General features: G+C 43.6%; 1 protein-coding gene across 1 annotated transcript in view; it reads left to right on the forward strand.

The window, feature by feature from the left end:
• The first annotated feature begins 575 nt into the window (after positions 1-575).
• The window catches only part of LOC113445788 (disintegrin and metalloproteinase domain-containing protein 2-like), a 32,230-nt gene continuing 6,808 nt past the window's right edge, over positions 576-25,997 (forward strand). The window contains exons 1-14 of the mRNA XM_087938751.1: positions 576-806; positions 2,043-2,135; positions 4,987-5,048; positions 8,439-8,517; positions 10,738-10,814; positions 12,770-12,959; positions 14,878-14,943; positions 15,405-15,476; positions 17,021-17,187; positions 18,240-18,321; positions 20,574-20,710; positions 21,699-21,897; positions 22,893-22,982; positions 24,713-24,911. Of these exons, the coding sequence (XP_087794877.1) occupies positions 576-806; positions 2,043-2,135; positions 4,987-5,048; positions 8,439-8,517; positions 10,738-10,814; positions 12,770-12,959; positions 14,878-14,943; positions 15,405-15,476; positions 17,021-17,187; positions 18,240-18,321; positions 20,574-20,710; positions 21,699-21,897; positions 22,893-22,982; positions 24,713-24,911 (1,744 nt within the window). The remainder of the gene's footprint in view (positions 807-2,042; positions 2,136-4,986; positions 5,049-8,438; positions 8,518-10,737; positions 10,815-12,769; positions 12,960-14,877; positions 14,944-15,404; positions 15,477-17,020; positions 17,188-18,239; positions 18,322-20,573; positions 20,711-21,698; positions 21,898-22,892; positions 22,983-24,712; positions 24,912-25,997) is intronic.

A 25,997-nucleotide genomic window follows, 5' to 3' on the forward strand; every position in this document is an offset into this window, starting at 1 on the left:
TATTCTATTCTACACTTTACTCTACTCTACTCACTCAACTCTACTTTCTATTCTATTCTATTCTATTCTATTCTATTCTATTCTATTCTATTCTATTCTATTCTACTCTACTCTACTCTACTCTCTATTCTATTCTATTCTATTCTATTCTACTCTACTCTACTCTACTCTACTCTACTCTACTCTCTACTCTACTCTACTCTACTCTAATCCCTATTCTGTTAAAAAAAAAGCAATAATGCTGAAATTGATCGTCTCAAAGGTAGTTCTTCGGGAGGCCCCTGGACTTCCTTGTTTTCCTTTGAGGACGTTTCGCCTCCTCCTCCAAGCGCAAACGCAGGGAAGGGGGGGAATCCCACCGGCGAGGGGTCGCCGCCCTTAAAACAGGAGCGCGGTGGGACGCGGCGCTCCGGAACGTCCCCCAACAGCCCTGCCGCGGTTGGGCAGAAGCGCCTTTGGCCCCGAAGCGCCGTTTCCAGCCCGCCCCGCCCGGCTTCTCCCTCCCAGCCGCGGCTTTCCGCCCGTTCCAGACCGGAGCCCGGACCGTTGAGAAGGCGGGTGGTCCGGCGAGCGCCATGGGGCCGGGGCGGGGGGCTGCCTGGCTGCTCCGCCTTCTGGGCTTGGCGAGTCTCCTGGCGCACCTGGGTGAGCAGAAGGCGGCGGGGGGGGACCTACCCGGAGGGGGGTCCCGAGGCTCCGGAGACCCCCTGGCCGTCCCCCTCCGTCCTCGGCCCACCTGGATGGCCGGCGACCCTCGCCCATCCCGCTCTTCCCTCCCCTCCCCACTTGCCCGGATAGGAATAAGGGTAATAATTGTTGGAGGGGTTGAGAATGAAGGCTTCGTGGTCACCCCCCCAAACATAAGGATTGCACTAGCTACAATTGGCCAATGGCCTGTTTATTTATAAATAGCTATGCCTATCAGTTCATAATGATCTGTCTGTCTGTCTCTTTATCTATCTATCTATCTATCTGTCTGTCTGTCTCGTCTCTCTGTCTATCACCCATCTATAATTTTCTATTTCATCTTTATCTCTGTGTGTCTGTCTATGTCTGTCTATCTGTCTGTCTGTCCGTCCATCTGCCCATTTGTCCATCTGTCTATCTATTTATCTATCTATATATCACCTATCTATAATTATCTATCTCTGTGTGTCTGTGTATCTATCTATCTATCTATCTATCTATCTATCTATCTATCTATCTATCTATCTATCTATCTATCTATCTATCCATCCATCCATCTGTCTAACTATCATTTATCTATCTCTATCCATCATCCATCCATGCATCTATATCTATGTATATATATATATATATATAGATATATATGTATGTATGTATGTATGTATGTATGTATGTGTATGTGTATGTGTATGTGTATGTGTATATGTATATGTATATGTATATGTATATGTATATGTATATGTATATGTATGGATCCTTGGTTGTTCGGGTTTTCTCCCGCATAAGATAGGAAATATCTAGACAACGTTTCGATTAAATCTCATTCATCATCTTCAGGCTTCTGTCTCCGGCTCTGTGCTTCTCACATGCACATGGGCATGGGGGGCCATGCGCACATTGCCTTCTGGGTGCTGGCATGCGAGCGCTCCCTCAATGCCCTCTGCACATGTTTGGCACAGGAGCCCAAAAAGGTTAGCCACCACTGGTATAGTTTATACATTGGCAGAGACGCTTGATGTTGCCTGTCTTTCTTATGGACCTATGATATGAACCTAACCATGTTGTGGTGTCCAGCTTAGTTTTTACAAAAAACAGCACACAAAACATCAGTGTGCGTCCGAGTTCATGCAAAACACTAAATAATAAACTTTTACAAGCCACAATGGCTGGATTCACATTAGAAACTGTCAGATCCGGACAAAACAAATCACATTTTGCTAGTGTGCAATGTGTGAACTGATTTTTTTTTTTTTTTGAGAAAGAGAGGAGGAAATAAATATTTTATTTAAAAAAAAAGAAATTTCTGGGAAACTGATTGTCAAATGAAACGTTAATTGGTTTTCTCCTGTTTTCCTTTTTTAGAGTGTCAAACATTTTTGCATATCACTTATCCCCTGAAGATACCAGCCAACTCATCTGAAGATTGTATAGGTAGTGATGAGGATGAGGTATTTGGGGTTTTAAAATGCATTTTGATTTATTTATTAGTTGATAATATAGAAATGATAGGAAGAACAGTCAACCAATGGAACAGAAGTTGCCCTTGGAAATTGTGGAAGCGTCATCACTTGAGACTTTCAAGAAAAGATTGGACTCAAATCTGTCAGAAATTTTATATGATATGGGATTTGTTTTATCAATGGTTGGATAAAAAGGCATGGTAATGTAATAGACTAGATAATTTTGTGATAGAAATCTAATAGATTGATATAAAACATAGTTTCACTTTCAACCAGTGGTTTCAACCAGTGGTTATAACATAGATATATATAACCACTGGTTGAAAGTATAACACAAATTTTAAGATAAAACTTGGAACATCTCGTATAAAATGATGGAATAAATAGTTTAGTCATGGATAATTAATAACTGATGATATATAAGCATATGTTAGTTCGACAATGTGAAGACTGATATAAATTGTGAGTAAATGACTACAAAAGGATAGCACAAAAGATTTGTAACCAACTGATCCACTGTACATATATAAAATGGAAGGTGGTTTTATGTTTTTATGTTTTGTATGTGTATGTTTGTTCTTAAAATTTTTTTTTTTTTAAAAAAGAAATGGTGTAGGGTCTCTTGCTTGGGTGGGGGTTGGACTAGATGACCTATAAAGTCCCTTCCAACTCTGTAAATCTGTTATTCTGTTATGTACAGTGCTTGTGTCCGTCACAATTGCACTAATCTGGAGGAGTGGCATTTACATCCACTCTTCCAGATTTTAAGATATTTTGGTATCGGTGTGGTTTGCTGTGAAATTTGCTGATGATGGGAAGAAAAAACAGCTTTTATTATGTTCTTCATTAAACGTTTCTCCTTAAGTTTTGAATGAAAAAAACATTATTCATGGCGTAAAGTGAAACTGGATTGAATCCAAAGCTCTTTGCACACCTGAATTTTCCAGTTTCAAAACTGTTTTGCGGAATCCATCGGGTTGAGGATATTTTATGAAGTTTTCAATGGGAGAAGAGCAATTTCTTCTTAATTCCAAAGGCCTGTTTTGTTTTGTAGGACTGTCCCAGGTAGAGTCAAAAAAAGTCAAAATGGCAGCCGAGACAAAGAAAACAAACTCCATTCCCTTCAAATATGCAACTGCACACAAATCACACCGTGTGGACATGCCTGTCTCTCCTGAACGGATTTATCAAAATGGAAACTCTGCGTTGTGGTGTTTCTATTTTATAAGGAGGAATTGGTATTTTTGCTTCGGCTCATAAAAAAAAAAAAATATTAGTACCCTATTTGGATCCAGATGGGTAGCGCTGAAAGCTGAGCCGTTTGCTCTTTCAGCCTGTGACTTGCTAAGACAAAAGCACCACTTGGCAAAAAAAAATAATTTGATTTGTTGTTGCAAGAAACCACCTGTGGAGTTAACTTGTACTGTGTTAACTATGGTATCTGCGCTCTTTAAATGGAAGAATACCGCTGGCGCTCTTGCAAATGTATATTTTTGCCAATTTAGTTTACTCTGTCCGTAGATCTTTGATGAGAGGATCAGTAAATTGCATGGAAACCAAAGTGATTTTTTTTTTACTTACTCACCTAAGATGTGAAAAGCATCTCATCAGCAGTACACCTCAATGTTTATAAACAAGTTCATTAGGTGTTAAAACCACTGACGTGTTTAGGGATACTTTTAAATATTCAATTGATTTTTTTAAAAATAATGTTTATTGCGTATTTTTCAATTTTGAATTCTTCTTGGTTAAAGCAGGGATGTCCAACTTTGTCAGCTTTAATAGAATACAATAGAATGAGTTGGAAGGGACCTTGGAGGTCTTCTAGTCCAACCCCCTGCCTAGGCAGGAAGCCCTACACCATTTCAGACAAACGATTATCCAACATCTTTGTAAAAACTTCCAGTGTTGGAACATTCACAACTTCTGGAGGCAAGTTGTTCCACTGATTAATTGTTTTCACTGTCAGGAAATTCCTCCTTAGTACTAAGTTGCTTCTCTCCGTTTCCATCCGTTGCTTCTTGTCCTGCCCTCACGTGCTTTGGAGAATAGCTTGGCTCCCTCTTCTTTGGGGCATCCCTGAGATATTGGAAAACTGCTATCATGTCTCCCCTTCTCCTTCTTTTCATGAAACTAGATATACCCAATTCCAGCAACCGTTCTTTATATGTTTTAGCCTTCAATCCCCTAATCATCTTTGTTCCTTTTCTCTGCACTCTTTCTAGAGCCTCTTTTAATATAAATAATATATTATATAATATATAATAATATAAATTATATAATATAAATATAACCTTTAATGTTTGTGAACTTCAACTCCCAGAGTTCTCCAGCCAGCATGGGAAATTTTGGGACTTGAAGTCCAGAAGTATTAAAGTTGCTGAGGTTGGACACCTCTCCTTTAAAGTCTTTCAGTGGAATTCACGTTTTCTTTTCCCTCCCTGATTTCTTTAAAACGACGTATCGTTCTTGGAGATTCTTCTCCCATTTTGGTTTGATGGGCTGTGTTTAAAATTCGCATTCGATTGTGATTTGTTTAACGCTGGCTGGGGAATTCTGGGAGTTGTGGTCCAACCCATCTTAAAGTCGCCAAGGTTGGAAAACTCAGTTTTAAATCTTCCCCTTAACTTTTTTCTGCCTTCATTTCCAGCATCAAATCCTTGTTTTAGGATTTGATGCTGGATCTATTCCGGATCTATTCCTTATTAAGAATTTATTCTGCAAAATTACTTTTGTGACCTGTGATCGTGGTATCTTGCACAAACACAGAACAACGGAGTGGTTTATTTAACTGGTTCTAACAAATTGCCCTTTGCTTCGTTTTGTTTTCAATGAGCAGAGTGTTCAGGCCTACACCCTTACCATAGAAAAGAAGCACTACACCGTCTACCTGAAACAACAGTGAGTTACTTTCGGTTTTCCAATCTTAGCCTTGTGTGCGTCAAATTCTTCACTATTCAATTCTTCACTGAATATGTCTGCTGAATATAACTTCGCATTGGTGACAGGAAGGGCATCTGGCCAGTAAACGCTCAGCCCAGACTCCACCCATTTTGTTTTTGTCCTATAAACGTCCTAGAATTATTTGGAATTGGACAAAAACTTTGACATTGGGAGGTGTTTCTCTCTCTTTACCTCGGCTGCTCCCTCACCGTATTTCTATTATCTTACGTATTTCTATTTTACATTTTTAAAATAAACTTTAAATTGTTAGCGAAATACAAAGGAGAGGAAATTCTGGAGACAACGATAGAGGGAGCGTCCTAATGAGATTTAGTGGACAAAAGTTTGGGCGGTTAACATGGTTTGAGGAGAATGCTTAGATACGGAGATTCGCATTGTAGGTAGTCCTCGACTTACGACCACAATTGAGCCCGAAATTTCTGTTGCTAAGGGAGACATTTGCTAAATGAGTTCTGCCCCATTTGACGACCTTTCTTGTCGCAGTGAATCACTGCAATTCTTAAATTAGTAACCCCGGTCGTTAAATGAATCTGGCTTCCCCGTTGACTTCGCTCATCGCAAAAGGGGGAAATCACGTGACTCCGGGATACTTGAAACCGTCATAAATTTGAGTCGGTTGTCCAGCATCTGAATATGAATCGTGTGACCCTGGGTGTGTGTGTGTGTGTGTGGGATGCTACAACGGTCATAAGTGTGAAAATTGGTCTTAGGTCACTTTTTTGCAGGGCTGTCGTAACTTCGAATGGTCACGGAATGGGATTCTACTGTTAAAGTTACATCTGGTTTGCTGAACTGGTATTTCAATCAATCATCTGGCCTTGCCCACCCCGCCCCACCCCTCCCAGGAGTTTTAATGCAGCCCATTTTGGACGTAGGTAAAAGGAAGGGTCTGCACGGACGCTCTGGGAGGGGGAAAAACGGGCCTTCCGGAAGTCCAGAAACGGGCCTGTTTCCGGCTTCCGGAGGGCCTCCAGAGCCCAGGGGAGGCTGTTTTCACCCTCCCAGGGACCCCGGGGAAAGCCTCCGGACCCTTGGATGGTGGAAAATGGCCTCCCCGGGCTCTGGAGGTCTACCTGAAGCTGGAGACAGGTAGTTCTGGTAGGCCATGCCCACCATGGCCACGTCCACCCAGCAACCGGGCAGTGAACCGGTTGCTGAAAGTTTTAAATCCCACCCCTGCTGACAACCATCGGTTTAGCAGCAAACCGAAGTTACGGCCCTGAAAAAATTGACTTAAGACGGGTCCTCACACTTATGACCCTCCTAGCATTTCCCCACAGTCACCTGATCAATCAGTGAATCAAAATTGAGTGCATTGGCCGCAGTCATGTATTTTTCGTGGCTATCGTGTCCCAGGGTCCTGTGATCGTCACTTGCAACTTTCCCCAGCAGCTCCCAGCAACCATAGCCCATCGGAGTGGGGGAGAGCCAGATTTGCTAAACGGCCACTTGATTCACTTAACGACTACGTGGATTGGCTTAACAACATTGGCAAAAATGGTGGTAAAATCCGGCATAAGTCATTTAACACCCACTTTGCTTAGCCACAAAATATTGGGCTCTATAATCAAACTATGCCTCCCAGTAATAAAAGATGTTAATCATGGATCCGTCCCACCAGCGATGGATTCGCTATGACGCTGCCTCGCACTGCTACATGGGAGTGGGAAGCTGAATGGGAATTCCCACATGACGTGGCTGCAGCGCTCCGATTTAGTGACACTTTAGTGAGGGGAGAGGGGTTTATACATTGGGTGTCAGGAAAGTAGAGGGGATCGGTGATAGGGAGGGTGCAGAGCGTTCTAGGCTAAGGTGTGGGAGTATAGCCTAAGTCAGCGGTCGCCAATCTTTTGGACCTCAGGGACCACCAAACTCATAATTTTATATCCCATGGACCAGAGACCCTGGGAGAATCCCAAAAAAAAGTCTGCACGAAAATTCCCCATCTCGTTTTCCTACCGATCGATCGTTCTTTATTTGGGATCGCAGGATACCGTCTCCAGCTCTATTCTCAGGGGGAGAGAGAAAGAGAGACTTTTGGCTTCATGCAAGGAAAGCAGCAGGAGCTGCAGAAGTCTTTCTTTCTCTCCCCCAAACTCCACCAGAAATGAGTCTTTGTGAGACTCGTCGCACGGCGCAGCCTCTTGGAGCAGGAGGCCTTGCAGGGTCCCAAAGACTCATTTCTGGTGAAGTTTGGGGGAAAGAAAGAAAGACTTTTGCTGCTTTCCTTGTGTGCAGCCAAAAGCAGAAGAAGAAAGAAGTGGAAAGAAGCAGCCCAGTGGCCAGGCGAGGTGTTTGGCGCAAGTGGGGCAAGTTCCCCCCCTCTGCCCTTTCCCCCCTCCCCTCACTACCGGATGTTGTTTGCAATGCATGTGATGCAAGCCTTGTGTTCCCCTCGGCCATGTGGAGGGCACAGCCTTGTGTTCCCACGCAGACTGGATTAATTGCTTTGGGGGTGACATTTCTCTGCGGACCATCCAAATTTTCTCATGGACCACCAGTAGTCCCTGGCCCACTGGTTGGTGACCACTGGCCTAAGTAACTAATTAGCCATATTAGGAAACATTGAATAGATGGGTAATTAGAATAGGGTGGTCTACAGGAGGTAGCTGTGATTAGAAGAGTGGGGTTATGCTATAAACAAAATTCCCAATTAATTATGGTCGTAAGCAGAGGATTACCTCTACTTATCCATCTCTTTTTGGTGACCCAGTGGCCCAGTGGCTAAGATGCTGAACTTGTCGATCAGAGAAGCACAATTCATTTATAAACAAGGAATTGAATCGAACTTTTTAATTGAATAACCTAAAATGAGTGATAATCAGGGTTCCATAACCTAATAATCTTTGGGTAGCAGCCTTGTTTCCCTGGCACGAAAACTCTCTTCTGATTCTGCTACTCAAGACATTTGAGGGACATACTCCGGGATGCGGTGGCTCAGTGGCTGAAACACTGAGCTTTGTCGATCAGAAAAGGTCGGCAGTTCAGTGGTTCGAATCCCTAGCGCCGCAGAACGGAGCGTGCTCCCGTTCCTTGTCCCAGCTTCTGCCAACCGAGCAGTTCGAAAGCATGTAAACAATGCAAGTAGAAAAATAGGAACCATTTTGGTGGGATGTAACAGTGCTCCATGCACCGTCAGCATTTAGTCCTCCCGGCCACATGACCACAGAGACGTCTTTGAGCAGCGCTGGCTCTTTGGCTTTGTAATGGAGATGAGCAGTGCCCCCTAGAGCCAGAAATGACTAGCAAGTATGTGCAAGGGGAGCCTTTGCCTTTATCCATCTCTTTGATTCCAGTTTGACTTTTGTTTCATTGGTTTCACCACAGGTCCTTCCTGCCCAATGATTTTATGATTTACACCTACAACCCCGGAGGCTTTGTGCAACCCAGTACCCCAGACATTCAGGTGAAGATGTTTCATCGCATTTTGTCCTCACACAATTCAAACCACGGTTTAAATTACATTAAACCATTAAATATTGTGGGGGATGGGGTGAGGCTTTTTGTTTTTTTTTACAAATCATGTCTTCCAATGCAATAAATACCATTTTGGTTTGCTAATATAGCACCACAGATAATATTATACAGCTGAGAGATACTATAGAAATTCGGAGAGGAAAGTCTGAAGAAGATTTTAATTTCCGGGCAAGTTTGTGCCTTACGAAACGATCCTAGAATTAATTACTTATAGAATAACAGAGATGTTCTTCTGTAACAACTTGGAGGGTCCTTGGAGGTCTTCTAGCTCAACCCTCTGCTTAAGCAGGAGATCCTATACCACTCTGGACAAATGGTTGTTCAATCTCTTCTCAAAAACCTCCAGTGATGGAGGACCCACAAATTTTGAAGGAGTGCTCTTCCTCCGGTTGGTCGTTCTCACTATCACGAAATTTCTCCTTAGTTCTAGATTGGAACCTCCGTGTTAAGATCTAGTCCAGTTGCGCTCTTGGCTTTGGCTAACAATGGCTTGAATAAATGGGGTCGCAAGAGCCCTTTGAACCCAGATCAAAGGGTTCAGTTTCCTCCTCCAACAGTTCCTTTATTTCTCCTTCCTCAACCGAATAGTTAGATTGATTTTCCTCTGAGGTTGGAGCAATACAGAGTCCGTCCTTAGAGGCTGGCTCATCTTACGTTGACTGCGGTGTGTAATAACTGGGGTAGTACCTAACTAATGAGTATCTAACACCTTGCTGTGTTCCCCCATCAATCCCTGTCTAATTACCACTTCCACTGGCATTAATTGAGCCCCTAAAGTTGGCAGGCAGAGCGAGTCAGAGACTGGTTTGGGTGCCATGCCACCTACCGCTGCCTGTTGGCATATTGGGACAGGTGTAGGTGGGAAAGCAGGTACCACTGGAGTAGAAACACCCCAATGAGAACAACCTGGCATTTCTGCAGTTTGAGCTAATCATCTTCCACCATTTCTTCTTGTCTTAGCCTCATGTGCTTTGGAGAATAAGTCAACCCTCTTTTCTCTGTGAACGGGCCCTCAAAAATCCAAAGGTAGCCATTGTATCACCCCTAAACCTTTTCCTTGGACACACCCAGTTTCCACGAGGGTTCATGGTAGGCTTTAGCCTCCAGTCCCCTAATAATGAAAAGAAGGACTAGGGGTGATATGATAGCCGGGTTCCGATATCTCGGGGGCTACCACAAAGAAGAGGGAGTCGAGTTATTCTCCAAAGCCCTTGAAGGCAGGACAAGAAGCGATGGGTGGAAACGAATCAAAGAGAGACGCAACCTGGAATTAAGGAGAAACTTCCTAACAGTCAGGACAATCAATCAGTGGAACACCTCGCCTCCAGAAGTTGTAAATGATGGAAGTTTTTAAGAAGAGTGGATAATCATTTGTCTGAAATGGTATAGGGCAGAGGTGGGCAACTATGGCCCCTTTATGACTTGTGGACTTCAACTCCAAAATTCCTGAGCTAGCATGGCTTGCTCAGGAATTCTGGGAGTTGAAGTCCATAATTCATAAAATGGCCATAGTTGCCCACCCCTGGTATAGGGTTTCCTGCCTAAGCAGGGGGTTGGACTAGAAGACCTCCAAGGTACCTTCCAACTCTTCTCTTCTCTTCTCTTCTCTTCTCTTCTCTTCTCTTCTCTTCTCTTCTCTTCTCTTCTCTTCTCTTCTCTTCCCTTCCCTTCCCTTCCCTTCCCTTCCCTTCCCTTCCCTTCCCTTCCTTTCTATTCTATTCTTCATTCCAATATTCTCTTCTCTTCTCTTCTCTTCTCTTCTCTTCTCTTCTCTTCTCTTCTCTTCTCTTCTCTTCTCTTCCTATTCCTATTCCTATTCCTATTCTATTCTATTCTATTCATTTCTAATCTTTGTTATTCTTCTCTGAACTTTCTAAATAGTTTACGGTTTTTAAAACTGAAATTCACACCTCGAGGTAGAAATAATGGCTCGGATCCCCAGAACTCTCTTTAAGATTGGTGAGAAACGGTGTTTCTGTCCAGTGAAGTCACATGTATATAATCATAAGTACCAGATCAGCTGCAAAAGTCCAAAAGGCATATAAATTGTGCCTGTTAATAGGGCCAAATTATTCCTATTTAGAAAAGGGGATTAGCTAAGGAATGGTTAGATTAATTGATTCTTTTTTTAAAAAAAATGTGTCTTTAGAATGACTGCTTCTATGAAGGGTATATCCAAGGCTTCCCCAATTCTGTGGCAATACTCAGCATCTGCTCTGGCCTCAGGTAAGAGAGTTACTTTTGAAAATAGGTACAGGCTTAAAAAATAGGTCCCGACCTTTCTTTCTTTGCAGCTCATAGTTGCTTCAGAAATGGGAATAATGGTGTGGAGTGCCAGATTAGCTGTGGGCCCGATCAGGGGTGGGATTCTACTGGTTCAGACCGGTTCTGTGGAACCGGTTGTTACGATTCTGTGCAGTTCGGAGAAATGGCAAATATTGCCCCTGGCTGGCCCCGCCCCTCTCCACCCACGCCTTCCCTCACCACCCAGTCAGTCCTTATTGTGCATGCGCAACATTGTGTGTGTTAGGCATCTAGAAATTGTCCACGGTAATAAATCACTCTGAGACAAGTATAATCTCCAACTGATTTATTAGGAACAGCTCTGGTACTTCTATGGCATTTCCAAAAGTGAAAGTCATTTTCAGCACGTTTCACAAGTATAATCTTCAACTGATCTATTAGGAACAGCTCTGGTACTTCTATGGCATTTCCAAAAGTGAAAGTCATTTTCAGCACGTTTCACAAGTATAATCTCCAACTGATCTATTAGGAACAGCTCTGGTACTTCTATGGCATTTCCAAAAGTGAAAGTCATTTTCAGCACGTTTCACAAAAGCCACCTTCTCTCCTCCTACTTCTATACTTCGTTAATCACAAGAACCAATTAACTGCAGCTGGAATTTTTTAATGCAACATACGGAAGAACCTTGAACTTTTCGACCCCTCCCCCAGCTTCCTTTCATGGCAGCTGAATCTCAGAGCTGACCGCGTGTATGCCTGGCATCGCTGACTGCATTCTCCCCCGCCCATTCAGTCCTTAAGATATTTCTTTTTTTCCCCCCTCTTCCCGACAGTCAGCTGTTCCGACAATCAGCTGTGCCTGGATTCACCTCTCTGTCTTACTGCTTTCCCCAGGAGGCTTCCCTGAGGCCCAGGAGGCAAAAAAAAACCTGGGGGGGGGGCACTGCAAGAGAAGAAGAAGAAGCCACGCCCACAAGTCACATGGCCACCTAACCACACCCACAGAACCGGTTGTTAAAAAATGTGAATCCCACCCTTGGTCCCAATCCAATGTACACTGTCACTTTGAATGTACACTAATCGTCATACATTAAAATGAAATTTCATGGCATCCAATTCTCAAAGTGTCACCACCTCTAATATGCCCTACATAAACATGACAAAATAAATACATACAAAAATTATGCACATACCCACATATATTATATGACACAGCGAAACAACACAGTCTAGTTCAGATGTATACATAAAGATGGTGGAGGAAAAAGGAATCCCGTGTATTTATAAGATGGATGGCATAAAGAACAAAGCTGCTACGTTATCTAGTAGACCTACTATAAGTACTTCAAAAAACCCCTCCCAGAGGGGAGCAACAGAAGCAGACCATGAAGTGGGTGTGTGGGGTCTCTAACAATGCTTAGCGAGCTCTAAGCACATAGCAGTATTCTGAATAATGGGAAGTGAGCTTCCTGTAATATTCTCAGTTGTCCTCACCACTCTCTGTAGGGACTTTCTATCTGAGGCACTGCTGCCACCAAACCAAACAGGGATGCAATTTGTTAAAATGCTCTCAGTTGTGCCTCTGTAAAAAGTGGCCAGGACATGCAATACCTCCAGGGTTATGTCATCAAGATTTGGGCATCACGCAACTGCCATTTGTAACCATTCTGGCTGGGTTCTGACAAGCACAGACAATGGCGGAAGCTAGTTTCCTTTTTTTAACGATTCACTTAAGAATGACAATGACCTGCTCAACAACTCTAACAACTAGCCTAGCAAATGCCTCACTCGGGAACAAAAATTTGGGACTCAATTGTGATCATCAGTAGAGTTACTACCTGTATTTCATGATGAATAAACTCCTGGGAAAAAAGGCAGGCTGGGGGTTTGTCAATGGATAAGAAAATCTCGTGCTATAACAATGTGGACATTTTCAGGGGCGTGATACAGTTTGAGAATGTCAGCTACGGCATTGAGCACCTGGAATCTTCAACTACCTTTGAGCACCTAATTTATGAACTAAACAGCGAAAACGCCAAAGGCCCAATTTGGACAGAAAATGTCACCCATGTAGACAACAGAACGAAGACACGACATGTATCTTATAAGCTGCTTTCGGATACTGTGGTCAGTGCTGTGCTTCATTTCCTTTTCAAAGCAGTCTTTAAAAGGGTTTATCCTGCTTATATACTAGGCTTATAGCTTATCTACCTGTCGAAGTTCTCAAGATGGTTTCAGCATTAGATGGTTCCATACAGAGGTGATATTCAGCTGGTTCTGGAGAGCCAATAGCGGAAATTTGGAGTAGTTCAGAAAACCAGCAAATACCACCTCTGACTGGCCCCGCCCCCATCGTTTCTCTGCCTCCCGAGTCCCAGCTGATTGGCTGGGTCTCCTTTGGTTGCCCTGCACAGGAGAATGGAGCTGGAAAGCAGGTTAGTGGGGTGGGGAGGGAATGGGGATTTTGCAGTAACCTTCCTCTACCACGCCCAAGCTACGCCCACCAAGCCACACCCACAAAGTCATGCCCACCAAGCTATGCTCACAGAACCGGTAATTAAAAAAAAAACACGAATCCCATACCATAGGGCTGTGCAAAGCAGTTGAAAGAGGTCCATTGCAAAAGCCACTGGCCAAAACAGAGCGTTTCCCTTTGAAGTGTTAAAGCAGCCGTGTCCTCTTTAAAACTTGTTCTATTCCTTTGAAGGCATTCTTCTGTTGTCTGTGGAAAGTAATACCAAAGGAGCTGGACTTTCTGGTTTTTTTCTTCAGCTTCTTCAGCTCTGGCTGGATGGTGAGGAAAGGAAGGATTTATATTCCTTGCAGACAGCTGGTCATTTGCCTCCTTTCAGAGGGTCACTGAGGCCACCTGGAGGTTTGTTTATCTGTGTCCTCAGGGTCATTCCAGTGAACAGCCTTTGAATGGTGTGGGAGTAGAAACTGAGGAAAAAATTGCAGACAAGGAGCACTACTCAGGTGACCCTGAGACATAGATAAACCTACAAGTGGCCTCAACGACCCTCAAAAAGGATGCAAATGACCAGCTGTCTGCAAGGAGTATAAATCCTTTCCTTCCTCACCGTCCAGTCAGAGCTGAAGAAGCTTCTTGGATGAGAAGCACAAAAGAAAGGCCAGTTGCCTCCTGAAAAAAGCACCTTCGGGACAACCTTGATCTGGATGACTGAGAATCTCTACAGACTTTTAGCTGTGGCAAGTAATGCCTGCACAAGGAACATTTTATAGGAACAACCATCAAAGTGAAACAGGACAGACACACAGACAAGGAGGGAAAGTTTTCACAGGGAATTCGTCAGCTTCCAAAGGCCACTTTAACAATTTGAGGAGGGGACATTTGCTTGGGCCAATGCACTGTATACAATGCCCATTTTAAATTGCTGCAAGTTAAACAAAACTCGGTTGTTGTTTTTAAATGGCAACATTGCCAAAAGCAATTCCTCGCTCCTTGTTGCCTGCAACTGGGATTTGGACAGGGGTAGGCTTCAAAATTTTTAGCCGCGGGTTCTCTGTCCGATTACTGGGTGGGCGTGGCCATGGTGGTGCTCCTTGTCTGCAATGGCCTAGTTGACCTCCTGCACCGTGACGAGGGGAGGGGGGCATTTTTGCTCTTCCCCAGGCTCCGGTGGCTCTCTGCAAAAGCCCCCATTTCCCGCCTTCCTGAACTTTCAGGAGGCCCGTTTTTCGTCCTCCCCACAGAAAGAATTGGAATTTACTTTAGGATTGGTTCATGTGATGTGATGATGAGTAAAAAAATGGGATGGTTTGTAGGTTGGCATAGTGTGGGAAGTCCGGGTGAAACTTTTAGTTTTGGAATTCCACAGAATGTGCCTGGTGCTATTCTAATAAAAGTACCTTGAGATTATGTTTGTCTTGGAGTTACTGACAGGAATGGATTTTCCCTGGGATGCTGACATCCGTACTGCTAAGGAAAATACATTTTGCATGCTGCTAGAATTGTGTAGAGTTGCTGGTGAAATGCAGAAGCATTGCTAAAAAATGGATTTTATTTTTTTTTGTCCATCCTCAGCCGCTGTCAGATACCACTAAAAGTCACAGGTACATTGAAGTCTACGCTGTTGTGGACAAGGTTTTGGTAAGTCTCTTAAGCGTCCCAAATATCTCCAAATTCTCTAAGCGTCCCCATCCTTCGTGACTTAGTGTCATAGTTGGTACTAATTTATTTGATTTGTGGTGGCTGTTGCATTGTCTAATAAATTCAGAGTGGATATTAATTAAAGCAGTGGTAGTCAACCTGGTCCCTAGCGCTCACTAGTGGGTCTTCCAGCTTTCATGGTGGGCGGTAGGGGTTTTGTCCACCATTACTGTGGAACTGGTGGGCGGTTAGCGAAAATTTTACTAACAGAGATACGGGCGGTAAGTATAAAAAGGTTGACTACCCCTGAACTAAAGCGTGTCGTTGTGATGAACTGGGAGCCCAGCTCTGATCTAAGCCCCCTTTTGCTTTGAATGCAGGTTTTGCATGCAAGTAATAATTGTCTTTTTAAAAAATAAATAAATAAATTGCGAACTGTGTATCAACTTTGTGTTTTTCAGTTCAACTATTTGGGCGGAAATCCTGAATATGTAACTTCAAACATTGTGCAGATTATCGGCTTTGTGAATAGTGTAAGTTATGGTTCTGGTTTCCTCTCCAATTAACTTCGGGTCTGGCTGCATTTTATTCTTCATCCTGTTTGATGTAGAACTGTCGATATGAGCCGCGATGGCGCAGTGGTTAGAGGGCAGTACTGCAGGCTATTTCTCCTGCCTGCCAGCTGCCTGCAATTTAGCAGTTCAAATCTCACCAGGCTCAAGGTTGACTCGGCCTTCCATCCTTCCCAGGTGGGTCAAATGAGGACCTGGATTGTTGGGGGCAAGAGACTGACTCTGTAAACCACTTAGAGAGGGCTGTAAAAGCACGGCGAAGCAGTAAATAAGTCTAAGTGCTATTGCTATTGCTATATTGCCAAAATAATTCCAAGCATTAAATGCTAGAGATATGCATTCAATAAATATAAAAATAAAATAAAATAAAATAGAGAAAGAGTGCAGAGAAGAGCAACAAAGATGATTAGGGGACCGGAGGCTAAAACATATAAAGAACGGTTGCTAGAATCGGGTATGTCTAGTTTGGTGAAAAGAAGGACCAGGGGTGACATGATAGCAGTGTTCCAATATTTGAGGGACCTCCACAAAGAAGAGAGGGATCAACCTATTTTCCAAACTCTAGAAAAAGTACAGAGGAGAACAACCAGGATGATTAAGGGACTGGAGAGTAAAACATACGATGAATGGTTGCAGGAACCGGACCTTGGCTAGTCTAGTGAAGAGAAGGACCGGGGGAGGGGAGCCTTTCAATATTTGAAGGGCTGCCACAGAGAGGAGGAGGGAGTCGAGCTATTTTCTAAAGCACCGCAAGGCCAGAAGAAATAATGAATGGAAACTGATCAAGAAGAGATTCAACCTGGAAATAAGGAGAAACTTTCTGACGGTGAGAACAATCAACCCATGGAACAGAAGTTGCCCTCGGAAGTTGTGGGAGCATCATCACTTGAGACTTTCAAGAAGAGATTGGACTGCCATTTGTCAGACATGTTGTAGGGTCTCCCGCTTGGGCGGGGGTTGGACTAGATGACCTACAAGGTTCCTTCCAACTCTGATTATCTGTTATCTGTAAAGCACCTGAAGGCAGGACAAGAAGCACCAGATGAAAGCTTATCAAGGAGAGAAGCAGCTTGGAATTAAGGCGAAATTTCCTGACATTTAGAACAATTAACCAGTGTAACTACTCACCTCCAGAAATTGTGAATGCTCCATCCAACCCTGGACGTTTTTGAGAAGAGATTGGGCAGCCATTTGTCTGAAATGGTGTAGGGTTTCCTGCCTAAGCAGGGGGTTGGACTAGAAGACCTCCAAGGTCCTTTTCAACTCTGTTATTCTGTTCTGTTATTCTGCTATTCTCTTATTCTGATTAACTTAACTCCTGCTGCAGTCTGATTTTATCGCCGACTCTGTTCTTCAATGTACAATTGAAATCTTTGTTTTTTGGGGGGAATTGATGCTAAATCTAGTTTAACCATGAGAAGAGCTGAACCTGTTTTTAATTAATTAACGTTCCAAATTGCGGAGAATCGCTTTAACGAAAAGAAGATTTATTCTTTTCTTTTCAGATGTTTGCCGACGTTAATGTAACAGTTGTACTTTCCTCTTTGGAGTTCTGGACAGACAGTAATAAAATCTCGACCGAAGGAGAAGCTGATGAAATTCTCCGGAGGTTTTTGCAATGGAAAAATTCATACCTTGTTCTGCGACCTCACGATCTGGCCTTTTTCTTCATGTAAGCGGAAAGACATTAAATGCCAATCCTGTTTTTCCTTTTGATGTCCTTGGTGGTAAAGTATTTATGGTCTTTTTGCGGGGAAAATAGGTGCTTGTAAATACACGCAGCAAATAGTTTGGGAAATGTGCTTTTTAAAAAGAACATTTTTAATCATTGTCTCTAAATCCAGGTTTACAAGAAGTAATAGCTGCACATACAAAACATGATGTGGCCAAACCAGTACATCATGTGGTGGTTTGTCATGAAGGCCTAGTTCATATTGATATCTGTCTGTCTGTCTGTCTCTCTCTCTCTGTCCCTTCATCTGTCTGTCTATCATCTATCTATCTATCTATCTATCTATCTATCTATCTATCTATCTATCTATCTATCTATCTATCTTATTATCTGTCTGTATCTATCTCTGTCTGTCTGTCTATCTATCTATCTATCTCTATCTATCTATCTATCTATCTATCTATCTATCTATCTATCTATCTATCTATCTATCTTATTATCTGTCTGTATCTATCTCTGTCTATAACTGTCTATCTATCTATCATCTATCTATCTATCTATCTATCTATCTATCTATCTATCTATCTATCTATCTATCTATCTTATTATCTCTGTCTGTCTATCTATCTATCTATCTATCTATCTATCTATCCTTATCTGTCTTTCTATCTAGCTATCAATCTATCTGTCTATCTATCTGTGCATATCTATCTATCTATCTATCTATCTATCTATCTATCTATCTATCTATCTATCTATCTATCTATCATCTATCTATCTTATTATCTGTCTGTATCTATCTCTGTCTATCTATCTATCTATCTATCTATCTATCTATCTATCTATCTATCTATCTATCTATCTATCTATCTATCTTTCTTATTATCTGTCTGTATCTATCTCTGTCAGTCTCTCTCTCTCTCTCTCTCTCTCATCTGTCTATCTCTGTCTGTCTGTCTCTACCTGTCTACCTATCTACCTACCTACCTACCTACCCATCCATCCATCCATCCATCCATTTATTTATCCTCTTCTCTTGCCTTGTGCTGCAGGTTCAGAGAGAAGCCAAATTACGTGGGAGCAGCTTTTACTGGAAAATTGTGCCTCCGAAATTTTGATGCAGCCGTAGCTATGGTACCATATCACAGGTTTTACTGCAGGGTTAAACATTTGATCTGGGGTTGGTTTGGGTTAAGACGTCAGCACTAGATAATAAAAGATATCAGATTTAGACCCTAGCAAAAACAACAACAACAACAACGACATAAAATAAGAATTCCCCTGAATTCATCCTTGTTCAGGAAGTCCTTGGCTTGTGTCCATTCATCCAGCGGTCATTTAAACTGACACCAATACTGAATAAATGGATGTGTGACCAATTCTTGTAGTACCAGCTGTTGTAGCACTTGTGAGGTAATTGTTGTGGTTCGCTGGCAGCCTGTGTAGAGGGCAGCAGAATCAGACAGTGGGGAAGAATGGGGACCAGTCCTGGAGTCTGGAGGGGACTTGGACAAGGTCCTGCGTCTGATGCAGAGACGGGGCCAGGACTATCTGGGAGTGGGGTGCTGCCTCCAGGCAGAGGACCCAAGGGAGCCTGTTCCCAGTGTGCGTGTGCGCAGAACTGCTAGAAGGCAAGAGCAGCTGAAACAAAAGGACCGACTTGGGAACAAGGCTGGGAGGTGATTTTCCCTCCCATAAGGTATAAAGGACAGGCCAAGATGATGAAACCTTTGCAGGAAGCAAAGTCTTCGTTCGGTTTAGATTCATTCTTGAAGCTCTTTCTACTTCGGTTGGTTTTTGTTCTAGTTTATTTGACACTTCTGTTATTGGCAGCATTTCACGGGGAAGAAAGGTGGGTGCTTATCTCGAGGGACTGTTTGAGATTAATTACCCAGCTGGGAATGAAAATAACTCCCCCGTGTCGCAATAAAACAAGACTTGTTTTTAAAATAAGCGTGTGTATAATTATGGTCTTGGAAGCTTTGGTCAGAACAGTCATGGGATCACGATCTGGCAGTTCCTGTGCCCTCTTTGGGATTATGACATTGCACGAGAACTAAAGAAGCTTCTTGGCTGAGAAGTGAAAGGTTTTCAAAGAAAAAAAATCAAAATAAAAAACTCTAGTCGCACCTTTGGGAATCACTAAAGAGTAGGGTGACTCAGTGGATGAAAAAAAAAAGGAGAAATGAGTTCAGGAGGGGAACCATTTCAACACCACGAATCCTCTTTAATTATCCTTTGTGGCCATGGATCACCCACGGCAACACGATTTAAATCATAACATTTCTTCGTGCCTTTGCAAAACAACATTGTGGTGCCGCAACCCCCCCCCCCACAGGGGCCCCTGGACCACAGGTAGAGGACCATTGCTCTAATTCAATGTAGAATATGACTTTCAGGTTTATAAAACCAACATAAAACTGAAGTGGAACATCATGGACCCATATATAACTTGCTGTTGTCTTAGTGAAATTGTTATGGCCTGTCAGCCACTGGCCCCTCCAGTAGCCAAATCAGAGAAGGAGGAGGAGTGGGAGTTGTTAGGAATAACAAGGTTACCTAACGTAGTTTGGGTAAAATAATATATATAAACTATGATAGCAAGTTTAAGTGTGTGTCACTTTAAACTGCAAAGCATGTAATTTTGGGTGCGGTGCGAAACCGCCATAAGAGGGAGCAAGAGAACCTGATGATTCCTGACGATTGCTGGTTTGATGGATTGACGGTTGGCTAACTGCGTGTTTTCCCTACTGCTGAGTTGCTGAAGAAAGAAAGGACGTTTATCTCACATATCTTGCCTGCCTGCCTGCCTGCCGTGCAGATTCTGCTAGGGTGTATCCCTAACAGGAGCCAGGACCGGCATCAAGGCAACCTAAGAGCTATGAGGATGAAGAGGGAATGGAACTAGCAGAGAGAGAGAGAAAGAGAGAGAGGGGGAGAGAGAGGAGGAGAGAGAGACAGGCTTAGGGGAGACAGAGACAGAGGCGGAGTCTGGGCTGTCCGTCAGCTCTCAGATGGAGAGTCAACAGCCCCCAGGTCTGGAGTTGGCTGATGAAGAAGAAGAGGAACAGCTGGCTCCAGCGCCTGATGCATAGATGTACAGAAGGCAGAGGAGAGGAGAGCAGTGGAAATCCATGGGCCGGTCCTTGGGAAGAAAGAGCCACTGCTGCTAGCGAAGCTCCACCGTAGCTCTGGGGATAAAAGGCAGGAGGTGGAGATGAATAAATGTGGCAGATAACTATTCATCTGATGATCAGATGGACTTGTTGGCCTGGTGCTCCTAATAAAGAAATCTTCACTTCAGAGGGTTTGTTGTGTTTGGAGAGCTGGGTCAGAACAGAAATACTTTGATTTCTTAGTCTGGTTCCTCTTCTTCTTTCTTCCAGTATGAGAAGACGGTCACTTTGGAGATCTTTTCAGTCATTCTGGCCCAACTGCTGGGTTTCAGCCTGGGGATGGAATATGAAGATGGCAAAGAGTGCAAATGCCCTGGACACATCTGTATAATGAACACCAATGCCATGCAAGTATTCCTGTTAGGTTCATTTCTGCCCTTCGTAGCCAGGGCAGAGCTGAGAAGCCATAGGGATGGGTATTGCTCAATGGGCTTTTCTCAGGAATGAATGAGCTGGAAGGGACCTTGGAGATCTTCTAGTCCAGCCCTTGGCTCAAGCAGGAGACCCTATACCATCTCAGATAAGGGGTTGTCTAGACTCTTCTTAAAAACCTCCATGATTTCTGGTGGCCAGCTGTTCCACTGGTTAATTGTCCTCACTGTTAGGGAGTTTCTCCTTAATTCCAGGTTGCTTCTCTCTCCTGGATTAGTTTCCATCCATCGTTTCTTGTCTTTCCTTCAGGTGCTTTAGAGAATAATTTGACTCCCTCTTTTTTGGGACAGCCCCTCAGATATTGGAATACTGCTATCACGTCACCCCTTATTCTTCTTTTCTTTAAACTAGCCAGGCCCAAAACCTGCAGCCATTCTTCGTATGGTTTAGTCTCCAGCCCACAATTATTATCATAGTGGTGATTGAGTACTGTGTCCAGACTGTTAGGAAATTCCAGGTTGCTTCTCTCCTTGATTAGTTTCTGACAGGATAGTGACTGGAAGGATTTATATTCCTTGCAGACAGCTGGTCATTTGCAACCTTTTACAGGGTCGTTGAAGTACTTGAAGGTTTACTCAGGTGGCTCTGAGGATACGGATAAACCTCCAAGTGGCCTCAACGACCCTCTAAAAGGATGCAAATGACCAGCTTTTCTGCAAGGAGTATAAATCCTTCCATTTCCCCACCATCCAGTCAGAGCTAAAGAAGCTTCTTGGGTGAGAAGTGAAACATCCTCAAAATAAAAAACCAAGCAAGTCCAGTTGGCTCCTGAAAAAAAAAAAAACACCTTCCATGACCTGGATGACTAAGAATCTCTACAGACCTATAGCTGGGATACATATATATTGGAAAGATATGGGAACGTCACTTGTTCTTTCGCCTTTTTGTCTTTTTTTTTTCCAGTAATTCGAATGGAATTAAAAAATTCAGCAGCTGTAGCATTGTCGACTTCCAAAATTTCATTAAGTTCCGGAGTGCCCCTTGCCTTTCTAACCGGCCAAATTTGAAGCTCTACTCTCGGAAGGATCTGCCCCAAGGCAAACCGGCTTGTGGGAATGGCATTTTGGAACCCGGAGAGAAGTGCGATTGTGGGACCATTGAGGTGAGTCCCTGAGAACCCTTTTCATACGTGTTGTTCGAAATAGGTATGCCGTCCTCTTTCAGGGGCTCCAGGTGGGTTTTCCATGCTCACTGACCTTGGAACAATAGTTGGGTCTCCCTGTTTGCAAATGAACTGTCTTCACTAAGAAATAGTTTTTTTTCCCTGTTTGCTCATTTCACCATTTTTTCTCTTGTTGACTTCTTTCCTCCTCCTCCTCCTCCTCCTCCTCCCACGTAACCCTCTCCCACCTCCTCCTCCTCCTTCCCCCTCTTCCTCCTTCCCCATCCTCTTCCTCCTCCCCCTTCTCCTTCTTTTCCTCCTCCTTCCCCCTCCTCCTCCCCTCCTCCTTCCTCCTCCCCTCCTCCTCCCTCCCACCCCTCCCACCTCCTCCTCCTCCTTCCCCTCTTCCTCCTTCCCCATCCTCTTCCCCCTCCTCCTCCTCCCCTCCTCCTTCCTCCTCCCCTCCTCCCCCCATGTACCCCTCCCCCACCTCCTCCTTCTCTTTCCCCTCCTCTCCTCCTCCTTCTCCTTTCTCCTCCTTCCCCCTCTTCCTCCTTCCCCATCCTCTTCCCCCTCTTCCTCCTCCCCTCCTCCTTCCCCCTCCCCTTCTCCTTCTCCTCCTTCCTCCCCCTCCTCCTCCTCCCCTCCTCCTTCCTCCTCCTCCTTCTTCTCCTCCTCTTCCTCGGTTCTTCTTCTCCTTTAAATACCTTAAAGTTGCAGCTTTCTTCTTTATCAAGAAGTGAAATGCCTTAACAGCGCATCCCAAAGGTGCTTTTTTTCAAGAGGAGAGGCAACTGGAACCGTCTTGGTTCTTCTTCAAAGACATTTCGCCTCTCATCCAAGAAGCTTCTTCACCCTCCAGTCAGAGCTGAAGAAGCTTCTTGGAGGAGGAGCGAAACATCTTCAAAGAAGAACCAAGACGGTTCCGGCTGCCTCTTGAAAAAACAAAAAAAAAAACACCTTTGGGACAACCGTCTCACGATTGTGTTTTTCAGCATTGCAAGAGGAGCAAATGTTGTACCAGCAGTTGTACGTTTCAGCGGGGAGCCGTGTGCAGTAATGAATTATGCTGTGAAGATTGCAAGGTAAGGCATCCCTAAGTCCTTGAAGCGAGGGGAGGGGGGAAGTGGGAAGCGGTGGGCTTTAGGCCCGACAGAACTATCGGGTGAATATCAAGCCGCTGCTTCCCAATCTCGAGGACGAGAGGAGAATTGGCCAAATATCCAGAGACTCAGAGAAATGTGGGGATAAAAGGGCAGGATTTAGACCTTGGGGATATAGGAGGTTGTCCTTCAAGATCACCTGGAAATTGATGCTATATGAAATGTAGCTTCATGTATGTTTATAAGTCAGGTATTGTGGGAGGTGACCAGGCAGAGCCCAAACACGCCATCAGTTTGGAATTGCTTCGGTCCTACAAGAGATCTTAAGTCCAGCCCACCCTGAATTCCGTTGACTCTTACCTGCCGCCAATTTGCCTTGACCATTAGTAGTCCAGATTCTTGTGGAGAGCGTTAGCATGCAATAAGCGTATGGATTCATTTGAAGTGCTGGATATTCCCCGATTTCCCGTTCTTGATCGGCATGTGATTTTCTCACGCTAGCACTGCTATTGAAGCTGCATCGAATTCCGGTTTATTTAAGAAACTCTTAACTCATCAACTCTTCATAATACTATGTACAGCGTAACATAATGTATAACGAACTGCATCGCTGTCTGGTTTGGTGGCAGCGGTGCCCTCAGGTAGAAAGTCCCTACAGAGAGTGGTGAGGACAGCTGAGAAGATAATAGGAAACTCGCTTCCCGTTATTCAGGAATGCTGCTCATAAGCGCTCTGTGCTTAGAGCACAAAGCATTGTTGGAGACCCCACCCACCCACTTCATGGTGTGTTTGTGTTGATCCCCTTGAAGAATCCTACTTCAAGGATTCAAAGTATTTCTAGCAGGACTGCCAGATTCTGTAACAGCTTTGTTCCCTATGCCATTCGTCTGGTAAACTCTGAACTAGACTGTGTTGTTTCTCTGTGTTATGTAATATATGTGGGTACATGCATAATTTTATATTCATTTGTTTTGTCATGTTTATGTAGTGTAAAATTGGAGGTGGTGACTCTTGTATGCTGTATGCAACAAAATTCCACTTTAATGTATGTCGATTAGAGTACATTCAAGTGACAGTAAAGTTATTATTCAATTCTGTTCTACTCTACTCTACTCTACTTTACTCTATTCTACTCTACTCTACCCTATTCTGTTCTACATCCAATATTTATTCTATTCTATTCTATTCTATTCTATTCTATTCTATTCTATTCTATTCTATTCTATTCTATTCTATTCTATTCTATTCTATTCTTCATCCAATATTTATTTTATTTTCTCCCCTCCTCTCCTCTCCTCTCCTCTCCTCTCTATTCTATTCTATTCTATTCTATTCTATTCTATTCTATTCTATTCCATTCCATTCCATTCCATTCCATTCCATTCCATTCCATTCCATTCCATTCCATTCTATTCTATTCTATTCTATTCTATTCTATTCTATTCTATTCTTTATCTAATATTTATTTTATCCCCTCCTCTCCTTATTCTATTCTACTCTATTCTGTATCTATTCTATTGTGTATTCTATTCTACTCTACTCTACTAATCGGTATTCTGTTCTGTTCTGTTCTGTTCTATTCTGCTCTGTTTTATGCTATGCTATGCTATGCTATGCTATGCTATGCTATGCTATGCTATGCTATGCTATGCTATTAATATAACGTAATATATTGCTCCTTTTCCATTTTATTCTTTTATCTTCCTGCCTAGTTCAAGCCAAGAAACACAATATGTAGACAAGCGTTAGACAAGAATTGTGACTTTCCCGAGTATTGCAATGGGAGCTCGGCTATTTGCCCGGGCAATGTTTACGTCCAAAATGGCATCGATTGCGCTTCTAACACCGGCTTCTGTTATGGTGGATTCTGTCAATCAGCCGACTTGCATTGCCAGGAGTTCTTCGGATCACGTATGTCGAAATGGCTAATTTTGATTCTTCTCTTCTCCCCTTAATGCAGACAAGGCTTTTCCTGACTATGCTATAACACCATCAAGCAACCCTACCTTCCTCCTGGGGGATCACTTTTTTGCGTGCACAAAGATGATTCTTGGCCTTTTTTTTTAAACCATCAGCTTTATCATAATTCTTGGGAATGATCAGCTGCTGCTGCTCAACTTACAGATTACCCCAAACGATGGATACCAGCATGCCATGGGGAGAACGAATGACTCTAAGGCCCACCTCAGTTTATAGCATGAAACAAAACTAAACGGAGACCTGCTAGTCAGGAACACACAGACACACACAGACACACACACACGTTTCTGTTCTCATCCAAGAAGCTTCTTTAGCTCTGACTGGATAGTGGGGAACGGAAGGATTTATACTCCTTGCAGACAGCTAGTGTCACACCCCTGTTGGAATCTGATCCTGAGGGGGAGGCTGAGCAGCTGACAGGGAGTGGGAGTGTGGCTCCGTTGGCTGTGGAAGAAACTGGGGAAGGGCAAAGTTCGGCTGGGCAGAGGTAGAACAAAGGAGAGGGAGTTCAGAGGAAGATCCAGGCTTACCCTCTCTTCATCCTTGGGTACGCAGGGAGGAATAGAGAAGGGAGCAACGTGAATTGTGTGGCTTACAGGGGAGGAAAAGGCCTTGATTCCCTTCATTAGTTGCAGCTGGGAACACAGCGTTTACAAAGGGAGGTTGCACACAGCAACTTGTTGAAAGCAAATTGTGAGTTATCTTTTATGGTCGAGGCTTATCTGGGTTCCTGGTGTCATCTCAACTGTCTGTGTTTTCTGTGGGTTCTGTGTGTTTTTTGTGTGTTCTGCAATTCCTTATCCTGCCCTGTCCAGTTAATTGCTGCAGCGTGGTTTGTGTTGGTTTTTATTTACAGTTTATATGTACTTCCTTTTCGGACTGAATTTCCATCACTTAAAGACTGTTCTTGGGAGAGTTTTTTTCTCCAGCCGATGGTAACTGGACACTGGGGGCAAAGTTGGAGGTATTAAAGGGAGTTTTCTTACTTATGTGACTGTGTTGCCTTTGTGCCATGCC

This window comes from Pseudonaja textilis, chromosome 9 (genome assembly GCF_049901715.1).
Source record: "Pseudonaja textilis isolate UNSWEBS1 chromosome 9, rPseTex1.2, whole genome shotgun sequence".
Lineage (NCBI taxonomy): Eukaryota > Metazoa > Chordata > Lepidosauria > Squamata > Elapidae > Pseudonaja > Pseudonaja textilis.